General features: G+C 42.0%; 1 protein-coding gene across 1 annotated transcript; it reads right to left on the reverse strand.

The window, feature by feature from the left end:
- Nucleotides 1-724: 724 nt before the first annotated feature.
- tnfsf11 (TNF superfamily member 11) lies at nucleotides 725-11,069 on the reverse strand. Its single transcript, XM_059342202.1, has 4 exons — nucleotides 10,527-11,069; nucleotides 8,647-8,682; nucleotides 5,492-5,621; nucleotides 725-2,616 (listed from the first exon to the last, which is right to left on the reverse strand). Exons 1-4 carry the CDS (start codon nucleotides 10,725-10,727, stop codon nucleotides 2,177-2,179), a joined length of 807 nt encoding a protein of 268 aa, XP_059198185.1. The 5' UTR covers nucleotides 10,728-11,069; the 3' UTR covers nucleotides 725-2,176.
- Nucleotides 11,070-12,196: the final 1,127 nt, after the last annotated feature.

Raw genomic sequence — 12,196 nt, forward strand, 5'->3', positions numbered from 1 at the left:
ACAGAAAACAAGGTTCAGGTTAAAAACAGTGAAATCCTCTTTTAAATATAACACTTTTGCAGTGTGATCAGACGAAAATATGGCAAAGAAAATCATGTCAAAACTAATCAGCTCCTTCTGCACCAAGGCTAAATATTTCTCTTCAAAGCCCAGATTTTATTTCAGACTCTCAGAGACGTTTGAACAATGAGCTGAAAGCCGTGTGAGGTCCCGGCTTACAGCACAAACGTGTGAACCGCAGCCATTCTCTGGCCATATGCTGGTGAACGCCCAACTACAGACAATAGAGGAATTGTTTGGCTTCGATTCCAACTTTAAAACAGTTTTTCTCTCTTGCACACGCCGTGGGGCTTCAAGAGAGACCCGTCGCCACAATGATCAAAACGGCACATTTACAGCAGAGTAACGAGATTCTCATCATTATTCCCATCCCATGCAGTCTGTTTCTTGTTTATTCTGCAGGTCGCAGCGAGCTGTGGTCCAAACGTCTGCTGTGAGTTAGCGGCGCTGCAGCAGCAGTGGGCGGCTTTTCTATACAACCTATCTCTGTAATGAGCTGGTGGGCCGCTCTGACCCGGGGAGCGGAACAGCGTGACTTCACTCTTTGGCCACAGTGGTGTTGAATTTTCCAAAGATTGTGCAGATTATCAAATTGCACATCACAATAATATCACAGTCAGGGTGGCCTTTCCTTCAGTGCAAGGTGGCTGTGATCTAATCCTCTGCACCGGAATGTCAATACACATGAAACTCTCATTACAAAAGTAGTTTTTTTTATTAAAACATACACAAACATAAATTAAAAAAAACACTGAATGGAAAAAAAAAAATCTATCGGATGAAGTCAAATGAAGATCTTACAGGTTTGCTACAATCTTGTAGAAGAAACAATATATTCATATTGCTTTTGGCTAGGCAAGTGCACACAGAATTGTCAAAATCGAGATACATAAATATGGAATTTAAAATGAAGCCCCTGTGTTTTAATAACAAAAAGCGTGTCTACTATTTCCTCTAAGTGCTGCATAATAAATGTCATACAGACATAAAATATAAATGATTTTTTACAGTCGATAGGTCACTTTAACAATGACCCGTCTCTGTACTTCTATAGCTAATAAATAAATATTTAGTGCATATTCCCATTTACCTCCCTGAAGAGCCAAATGAAAAAACAAAAATTTAAGTTAAAAGATGAACCAAACTCAATTTGGTTCCTCTAGTTAAAGAAGACAAAGAGTCTATTCATGTCATTTATGGTCAGACAGTCCAGCTATCTGCATCGCTTGTTGATTGTCATAAACATAACAAACATGTGTCATTTCCTCCTCAGTTTTAAATGACATTGTCGTGTAATTTGCCTTCAGTGAAGCAGGCCGCTCGTTAGATATCATTAAGACAGGAAACTGGATAACAAATGACTTTCTGGCGCACACACATGACCTTCTTTTTAACTACTGTTGTTGCTTAAAAAACCTGTCGAATTAATCTTTCATTGCATTAAGTTTAAATGTTGCCTCGGAGGTTTAATCACTCAACATCTAGCTGCATATTTTCCAATGATGCTGTTGACTTACTTACTGTTCTACGCCTCATTGCCTGCCTTGTTCGCACTTACAAAACCTTTCAGGAAAACATTTGAGCATTCCCTGCCATCATTCAGAGGCAGACCTGGGAGCTGTGTTATTTCTTCTTCTGTGATAATCTGCTAAGTACAAGCAGATGCTCTATCAGCTGCAATCTTCCGTTCCAGCACTGATAAATCCCTTCACGCTGCACTCCTCGCCAACAAACTGACTTCCTCAGTTGCTCCCTTACGCTTTGTTTAATTAGTGCATAAACACATGTCGGTGCTTAAGTCTAAATGTTGAAATATAGGCTGAAATGTACTGAAATTTCACAATACCAACCACAAAAAAAGTCTATTAAAAAGAGTCCAGTGCTATCTTGGATGAAGATGAGAGCGGTGTGTCTGTGGGGGGCGAGACGGCCACCTTCTATTGTTGCTTTGTCTCATAAAAAGGGCTCCATTTGGGGAAGAACAATGTATAAAAAAATCAAACACATGAACAATAAAAAAACACTTTTTTGACAAATTAACATTAGAAATCATTAACAGTGGTTCTTTGGCATATCAAATGTTCAGTAGCATGTCCGCTCCCCACGTGTTTCATTTTCAGTTACCCAACTTTATCGCCCCAAAATACGTCCCTTCTCCCTCGGGGTCCAGCATCCACGCGTTGGACACGTTGACATACAAGGTGTCCCCCTCCTCCAGCCGGACGCCGCGGCCCTGCTGGGCGCAGTACATGTTATAGCTGGTGTTGTTCCAGCGCATGGTGCTGCCCGTCTTCATCAGCAGCACAGACTTGCTGTTCTGTTTGATGCTCTCCTGGTAGACGTACTGGATGAGCTGGGTGTTGCTCACGTCCACCGGCTGGACCCCGGACTGGATGCTCTCCTCCCCGCCATACTTGTAGTAGCGGAAGCAGGTCTTGGCGTAAATATAGTAGAACCCCGACTCCTCCACCAGCAGTTTGCCCTTCTGGTAGCCCATCCTGTGGCGGTATCCGTGCACCTCGTCCCAATCAATGATGACGGCCTTCGCCTCGCCTTCTGCACAGCAACAAGAGTAGCATAAAAAAAATATAAGTCGACCGGTCGATCAACAGGGAAATAATGACATATCTCAGAAAGTCTCTCAAATATTAAGATTTCCTGCTATTCCCTATGTTATACAATAAACTGAGTACACTGAAAAAAGAACCAACTTAATTGAATTGTTTCATTTGGTAACACCTAAATGAATTAAGTTCTTTAAAATTAATTTAACCCATTGAAGCCTGGAAAGCGGATACTTCGTTTTGTAGTATTTGTATAAGCTCTCAAATACTTTTTGAATTTCATTTCTATCTGCTACAGAGGCTGAAAAATCTAATATTTAGTAGGAAGAGTTGACACTTCTGTTGAATTTCCAGAAAAACTTCAGGTTTTAGGGGCTTATTTTAAAATCACCCAGAGGTTTTACAGGTGTTTTAGGCGTCAATGGGTTAATAAGTTAGATTAACACAATCGATTTTAAATTAATTTGAAAAAACTTAATTCATTTAGATGTTACCAAATGAAACAATTCAATTAAGTTGGTTCAACTATTTTCTTTTTTTCAGTGTATCTTGGAGTAATTTTGGACTTTCATAAGCTGGGATGGACATTTTTTTATAGACCAAGCAATTCGCAAAAGCTCCGCCCCCTTAGTTACTGTTGCTATGCTCGCCAAGCTTCCAGGACTGTCAGCAGCCATGGAGCGGACAGGCACTGTTTTAGCCAGTGATTTTGGTGTAATACCTCCAAGAGGTGGGCTGCCCATTCACAAAATGCTACAAAGATGAAAATAAAATAGGTTCATAATGGCCTGTTGGGACATTATGTTCCACACTGTACAGTACAGGGCGGTACATTAAGTTGTTTTGCTTATAGCATTGGTAAATGGTAAATGGACCTGCACTTAGGCTATATATCGCTTTTCTAGTCGATTTGCGACCACTCATAGCGCTTTACACTACAGACTGCGCTCATTCACCCATTCACACACACATTCATACTGGTGGCAGAGGCTACCCTAATCGGTGCCACCTGCCACCATTGGGAATTCATTCACACACCGATGAACGCAGCATATATCAATTGGTGCTACAGAGGTTGATAGTTTTTGTAGCACAATCCACAAAATCTCTATCTATCTATCAATGATATTTAACTCTAGTTACAAACACCTCATCTGTAGGCTACACTCCAGACTGTAAATCAACCATAGCACAGACTGATGTAGTCCTGTATTATGTTAAGCTCCTAGCAACATTGCTAGCTAGCTTAGCGTGTTCATTTTACACATGGTGTCATCAACATTCATTTGTTGGACTAGTTCTGCACTAGTAGTGGTAAGAATACTAGTTGACAGGAACCAAAACTGTTAAATCCGATTTAGGTTATCTCATCTAACAGCTAGACAATCGTTAGTTAGCTCATGTTTGCTAGCTAGCAGCTTAACCTGGGGCAGACAGTGGGCTCTCCCACACTGTTTAATTCACAGCCAGCAATGCACTTCTTTCTTTTTGAGTTTGGGAAAAGGGAAAAACTCCTCTTGCTAAAGTCTTAGGGTACCTGGTGTCAGATTTACAGATCCCGTATACACCGTTTCACCTTGTTGCTCAGAGCTCAAAGCTTGACGGACCTTCTTCTCTTAGTAACGGTTGCTAAGGTATGACTGGACAAGGAGCATTCGGGGGAGGAGTTAACGAATGGTCAATTGAATAGTTATTTGCAGATAATATATTCATTTCCTTTATCATAAACCAACTAGTGATTCACTAAATGGGGTTGATTTCTCCTCCTGTCTCTTCCTCTCTGTCCTCCTCTACTTAGGACAATTCATCAACATGTTGTACGTTCATCAATAAGTCATTTAAACACATTTTGTTGCTCTTGAGTTTCATGCTAACCAGTCATGTTTACTTAAGATTGTTGATGGAGTACATATTAAAGGGACTTGTCATCCTCATTTGATTATTGCGAACTGTTTATGGGAGAATAAACACATTTTTACTTACTATATCAATGATAACAAGAATTCTTAGTAGTAGTACAGTGGTATATTTAATCGTTTTTATTAAATATAGATTTGGCTGTTTAGCATTTTGTGTTTGGATCAAAATCATATCATTATTGTGACGTCTTCTTATGGAGCACAGAGCAAAGTTTTAGATCGGTGGAAAAAAAGACAGTAAGCTGTTTTTAAAGTAAGGATTTCCTGATTAATGGAGCTGCGTGGGCGGACATGCTGCTCCACCACAAACATCTCTGGATGCACAGTAGATTCTTTTTATTAGGTGTGATGGAAAGTTGGCTTAATATTGGTGCAAGAAAAACTAATTGTCAATCATCCCTTTTTATCTGATGATATACAAACAGTTTGGCAATCGGCACAAGCCTAGCTTCTGTAAAAACAGTTAAAACATGTGCTAACTGCATCATGAGCTGCCACAGAACTTCCAAAGAAATTTCTCAGAGAATTAGTATTCAAACAGTTTAGAATGAGTGGGAACCACATATATCACATATTTTAACTTTGCTGACAATATTTGATCATTTAGTTTAACTTCTTTGGCTTTTTGTGTCATTTGAGGTATATTTTTGTTTGTTACATCACTGTATTTTATTTTATAACAGCATTTTATTATGTTGAGCCAGATACGTCAACTATATTTCATATTCCTATGTTTACTCTTTACCCTTATCTGGTCATAGTAAGGTAGCAATAGCTGGTTTTATATATTTATAATTCATAACAACACATTAATGTGATAGTTTAAATTAGTGAATCTCCACTCAGTGCACACTGGTGTTATAACCCAGAACTTATGAGAGAAAGCAGATATGGCTAAATTTTGATTGACAGCAAACTTTAAATGGATGTTAATTCAGCTGGACTCACTCTTGTAGGGCTCCGTGTGCGCTCTGATTGGTAGATGAGCTGATGGCAGGCTCTCTTTGGGAGTTTTGCACCTTTGTCTGTTTTTCCTCGTGTCCCTCAGAGCGTTCAGCACCGGCTCCGTCTGAACCTCCTGCAGGAAAAAACCAAAACAGGGAGAGCTCATTTAACACTGACTGACAGATGGAAGGTCACAAAGCATCACTTGTATCTTTTTTTTGTTTGTTATGCAACTCTGCTCAATTTGAAACTAACACCCACATCAGTAAAGAGACACCAACAATTAGCCCGCACCCACCAACGACTTAAAGCAACACTACGAGTCTGACATATTCCACCGCAGCTTTGTTCAGCTGTCTCTTTGAATAACCGTCTATGTGTGTGTGTGTGTGTGTGTATATATTCTGTAAGTGATGGAAGGATGAGCATGCATGGACTGCATATAATGCCTCCTCTCTGCTAACGTTTGGCTACAGCGTGCTTGTGTCGGGGCCCCGGGGCGGTGACAGCGGGGCCTCCTGGGGAGTGTAACCTTTCAGATAGATTGCGCTTCTCACAGATTTGGCACATTTTGTATCTGGACCCAGTTCAGCTTCGAGTGCTGATTCTATTCAAGGCCGATGACACCGTCTGAGCCGGGCCGTGCTCCTCAGGCAAGACACAGCATATACACTGAAGGAAAAACATGGTTTCCAAGCAAGTAAACAGTTTCTGCGCCGGAGCTGCCAACTCTCTTACACTTCTGGCATGAGATTAAAACACCAGGGCCGACTGTTTTGTTTTCTGGCTCTACCTTCAATTTTACACTTTCATTTAGCTGCAGCCTCACAGTGTTCAAAGTTACAATTAAATCTTTATTTAAGTGAGCATAAAACAAAGAGATAAATGAGGGAAATGACTAATGTCAGACAGAATGATTTACAGCCGCCTGACTGAATTTTATTACTAGTTTCAAGGTTTCAGAGTCATTTCCTCTGATCCAGTAATCTCAGGTATCCTGGAAATATCATGTCACCTAACTCTGAGCCAAGCCCTAAAAAAAGAAAAAGGACGGGGAAAAGGAAAGTGTTGATTTGGAGAGAAACAAATTCCAACGTAAAACCACACACAGAGCGCCTCAGAGCACAAACACTGCACACATTCCAAATAAACTCCAGTGCAGCGCAGACCTTTGCCATTAACACGGTTTTGCAACACTGCACCTGTGCTGTGCTAATATTACTGTGAAGTATTTACTCACAACCCTGGGTCCATAGCTCTCAAACTAAGATTAGCACTGTCTGTCCTCCAAAAACAATTTGTTGCACAAACATGTTTATAGCGCAGCGCCTTGGAATGAGACAGGGGTAAACAACGTCTTGCCAAGGCTAAGTAATTGTGAACGCGCTCCCAATTGGCCCTACATTGTGGGATCTATCTTGATTTGTGGCGAGACCACGTCATGCCTCTTTAACCAGAGAGAAGAGATTATTTAGACAAAGTAGCTGCAGCTTGGCAGCTTCCTGATCTACAGTGTGATCTAGAAATAAAGCGGCACGGCGACAGCACACAGAATCGCTCCACGGAGGAGAAATGTCTTGAAATATAAATCCAGAGACTGGCTGATTTCACATTGCTTCTTCTTATATTCATTCTTGTCTTCATGTACCACAGTGCATGCAGGCCCGGGTTCAGCCCTTTAACTCCGCACCACATCCATCAGTCAACATCTCCATTATGTTGATGAGTGGTTTCTGAGACGATTCACGAGAACAAAAGTCCTCTCACTCAGAGTTGGCCACCAAAGCAGATCGTCTCTTTGTGTTTCATACTGCATCAGTCAGCTCTCACATGTACAGATCTCCACAGACTGTAAACATTCAGGTCATGGTGTCTGAATCACGATCCTCCCTGAGATGGAGATAACCGCAGCCCCGGCCCGGTGTGGGCCAGGCCGGCACATCAAAGAGCAGGGCCGGACTACAGGGCTGACCGTGGTCCACTGAGGCCCACTCCCTAACAAATCCTCTCAACTGTCAGTGGAGAGAGCGGCGGCGGTCTCAGGACTGACCCTAACACAACACAGTGTGGGCCAAGTGGACCTGTCACCCTGACACCTCATAAAGCTCCCAGCACGTCTCCCCGCTCCATGGGAAACAGCCCAGGGCTAACGACACAATGAGCTCCTCAGTCCAACACAGACTGGGTGGTTTGTGTGCAAGTGCTCCGCCAGGGATACCCAGAGCAAACACAAATACATAATTTCAAAGGAAATTAAAGCATTATGTGAAAGCAAACTCCAGTGAAGCAAAGCAGTCCTTTTATTGTGTTGTTTCACTTCCTGATTCCATGGTTTCTTTGCTTTTGCTCGGCAGAACCTGTGCCAGAAAATGGGTGGAGACTTTCAAAAGGGGATTTAGAAAAAAATAAATGACTTCAACAATTAAGAATTCCTGCTTCATAACTCCCTCATGCTACTGCAGCTCATCGGAGGACGACTCTGCAACCACTGACGCCACGAAGTGACTCACTGATGCAGTAAACTGCTCTCTGTGTCAGAGATGAAGCTCATTTAGTTAAAAAAAAATAAATGACCCTGAGCCAGTATGCAGGGAGGTGTTTTTCCTGCAGTGCTCTGACCTCTTGCTGCTTTACAGAAGCTGTGGTAGAAACTAAAAACACCTGTGGCAAAAACCTGTCAGTGCATAAATGCATGATTATTTATTCTTTGCTGCTTTAAAAGACAACCACAGAATTGCACATACTGCACTTCACCCTGCACAGTGACAGCAGGAAATACCTGGTATGCAGCGAAACATTCTTTAGGCAGATTACTGTTGGCCTCGGAGCAGTTAGTTTTGGCTCTGTGACTTCATTTCACCAGTTTCCTTTCAGTGAGCGTCAATCAATCAGCGTCTGCTCATATTAAGTTTGTTGGAGTAGAAACTGTAATAATGGCAATCAGTTGTGGATGATTAATAATTAATAATAGATTGTTTTTATACAGCAGGAGTCCTGCTATTAATATCAAAGAGCTTGGGTATTTGTATGGTGTTTTAGCAGCGAAGAAATGTGTTAAAATGCAATCTCTATGAGTGGACTGTGCTCCGGTCAGAGGGTGTGTGTGTGTGTGTGTGTGTGTGTGTGTGTGTCTGGGGTTAACCAGAGGTCAGACTCACCTCTAAGGGCCGGTGAGGGGCTGTGGACAGGTCTACCTGCAGACAGAAACACAAAACTCAGAGGTTAGAGAGGTCAATGTAAACATTAGCATCTTATGCTATCTCTAAGTAACACTATCTGTTTTAGGAATGCATCTCTGACAGGTGTGGGTGGGAGCAATATTTCACAAAAGTTACAGAAAGACAAGTTGAGTATGTATGTTTATGTGTGTGGGAGTGGGAGGTTGAGTTATTTTCCACATGTCACTCTGCATTCCTTGGCAGCAGGAGTGGTTCTCGTTTGCAGCGCTGCTGTCCCTGATTCATTTAACATCTATTATACTTTTTTTTTTAAAAGGCCCAAATGGCTGTTAATGCATGCACACAGCCTGATGCACGACAATAAAAACAGACTTTTGGAATCAGAACGGTGTTTTTAAAACGGCTCCGATCAGCACATTCCTCTGCAGACATGCCGCTGTGCAGATTCCAGCTCTCCTCCCCATCTCCAGGAAGTTGTACAGGTGTTGGGGGGCAGATGATGGTCCAGTGCCAGACTAAAGTTCACACACTGACTCACGCTTAAAGTGCTACCATATGCAGCTGACATCGAACTTGGAAACTGCTGCCAAAGAGAGGAATCCAAAACACAACTCTTAAGTCTAAACCAAGCAGAGAGGACACATTGTGCTGCTGCTGGGTATTCGAGGAACACTTGGGTCGCTCTGACCACAGATAAATCCAACATGAGAGTGTTTAAACACAGATTAAACATTGTGTCTCTCTTCATGATTGACTGTTCTTCTTTCAGGGGTTTTTCCCCTCTTTCTTTGCCTCCCTCCCTTTTATTTAGTTCTTTCTCTCTGGCTCACATCCAGTATATAACTACCACACTGCAATGTGTTTATGCCAAAGACAAGCCAAAGAAATCTAACACACAAACAGTGAGAGAGAGACGGAGGCAAACACAAAGAAAGGGGGAAGAGACAGATGCTCCCCAGGTGAACTTCCAGCATCCTGACAGAGCCGGGATGCGGTCTGCTCTCTTGGCTTGTTGAAACACGACAATTATTCAACTCAAAAACCGCCATAAAGTTACAAAAACAATTGTTGCAGAGCACAAATGTTATTTTACAAGATCACAGACACGCAGCCTACATGATGGCAAGCGATGGAGCGCGCAGGAACATTTGTTTTTTAATGTGTCTGTGACTCTGCAACAAGTTGGAACATCCAGTCTTTCTTGAGCTTTGCCAGACTCCTCTGCCTCCTTGAAAACAGCTCTGCTTCTGCTCAAAAGTTTACAACTTATGACACATATAAATTACAAATATAACCCCCTGATGGCATGTAAACGAACACAAGTAGAACTGCAGCCTGGGGAAGCTCAAGTGAAAACATCTGTATTTTGCAAACAAGACATCTTTGCAAAGGCTGAGATGTTATCAGTTGAAAAAAAAAACGGCTTCACGAGGCTTTGAAAGATGAAAATATCTTGCAAAAATAAATAATGCGTGGAAAATGACATGAGGGCTTGAGATGTTATCTAGAAGTCAGAGTGATTTTACAGCGAGAGAAGCAGCGCCTTCAAAGACTGCACCAAGTCTTGGCGCACAGAAACTGCACAAAAGGGCTCGAAGTTGAGGCTTTTCTTCTTTTCTTTTTTGTAGATCACGCCGCCTTTACTTCTAAGATCCCACATCGGCAACTTTATACAGCGATGGTAAACTTATCTGGCACTTTATGACATTATAAAGTTGCGCAAAAGTCTCTGAACTCGCTCGTAGATAAATATTTACACACAGAACCAAAGCCTGAGTAAACCTGGGTACATGCTGACGGCAGTGAATGACGCACTGGAAATCAGAAAAGCAGACCACACAGTGTCACACGGAGCCTACCTCCTGCAGATATCCCGTCAGGTGCAATAAGATCGCCACGCTGGAAGCCACCTGAAGCAATCCCATAACAGCAAGCGTTCCGAACAGGAGCGGCCGGTACGTGGGCTCCGAGCTCTGCACCGGGTGGAAGCGGTGCTGGCCTGCCTCGATGTCGACGGTGTTCCGCAGGTAGCCTCGGTACTCGCTGTGAGTAGCTGCCATGATACGCGCTGTGTGTGTGCCGTACAGCCCCCAGGCCAGGTCCCAGACTCAATGCAAGGAAGGAGAGAGAGTGTGCACAGTGCCTATAGTCAGCGGTGGGTGGGCTGGAGCTGCTCGCTCCTCTGCAGCCAATCAGAGACGCGGAGAGATGTCTCAGCTCTGACCGACGGGAAGGAAAGGACCGAAACAAGTCTGGCAACCGGATCGACCTGAGCGCACGACAGGTAAAGTGAGCCCTTTATGGCTCCACGGGCCGCGCACGGAGAGGCGCGCACACGTGATCCACCCCTTCTGTGCGTCCACACCCCCGGTGACACACACACACACACACACACAGCAGAGGCTCAGCACTACATGATGTGACACATATCAGCTTAATACTAATTATTCATCGGTTTACAGCCTGAAAAAGATAACCTAGGTCACACTTTAAACAGAAAAAAGTTGCAACGAGATACATAGAAAGTAGGAAATCTTTCTGAGGAGACAGCAGGTATTACATTAGGTTCAGTTCAGGACTGTGTGTTGGGTTTTCTGGTTGTAAATCTGTAATAAAACATATATTAACTTGTGGGTTTATATTATTATCGATTTTGGAGTTAATAGTTTTACATTTTTCTTTTATAGATTTGAATAAAAAAAGAAAAAGTGACAACTAACAATTGAAAAAAACGTCCTCCAAAGTTACACATGAAGACCTTGAATGACACCAGAGAAAAATCCATGCTGTGCTTTGTTTTAAAAAACTTTGAGATTTTAGAGATTTCTGCAAGAATTGCAATTATTCTGCAATCGTATGGCAAACCCCCTTATTGTCCATATAGTGTGGAAAGCCATCCATCCTCTGGATGCTCTAGGTCTCCAGGGAGTGATTGTAAAGTTTCATGAGGCTGTGATAATCTGAGAGGTCACAACACAAATACATATACACACACAAACATATATATATATATATATACACTACCAGTCAAAAGTTTTAGAATACCCCAATTTTTCCATTTTTTTATTGAAATTCAAGCAGTTCAAGTCAAATGAACAGCTTGAAAGGGTCCAAAGGTAAGTGGTGAACTGCCAGAGGTAAATAAAAAAAGGTAAGCTTAACCAAAACTGAAAAATAATGTACATTTCAGAATTATACAAGTAGGCCTTTTTCAGGGAACAAGAAATGGGTTAACAACTTAACTCTATGGAGTCTTGGGCTGTTTTGTCCATTTTTGAATTCTTTTCATGTCTTTGTAAGTCATTTTGTGTCTTTTTTTGGTCGTTTTGTGTCTTTTTTTAGTCATTTTGTGTCTTTTGGTGTCTTTTTTTGTCATTTTGTGTCTTTTTTTGGTCATTTTGTGTCTTTTTTTAGTCCTTTAGTCCAACATAAAATGTGATTTTGAATCTTTTTTTTTACTTTCAAAACACTATCATGCTCGATAAAGAATTTTAAATGTTGCAAATGTGCATTAATTTCAGAGTACACT

Source organism: Centropristis striata, chromosome 10, assembly GCF_030273125.1.
Source record: "Centropristis striata isolate RG_2023a ecotype Rhode Island chromosome 10, C.striata_1.0, whole genome shotgun sequence".
Classification (NCBI taxonomy): Eukaryota; Metazoa; Chordata; class Actinopteri; order Perciformes; family Serranidae; genus Centropristis; species Centropristis striata.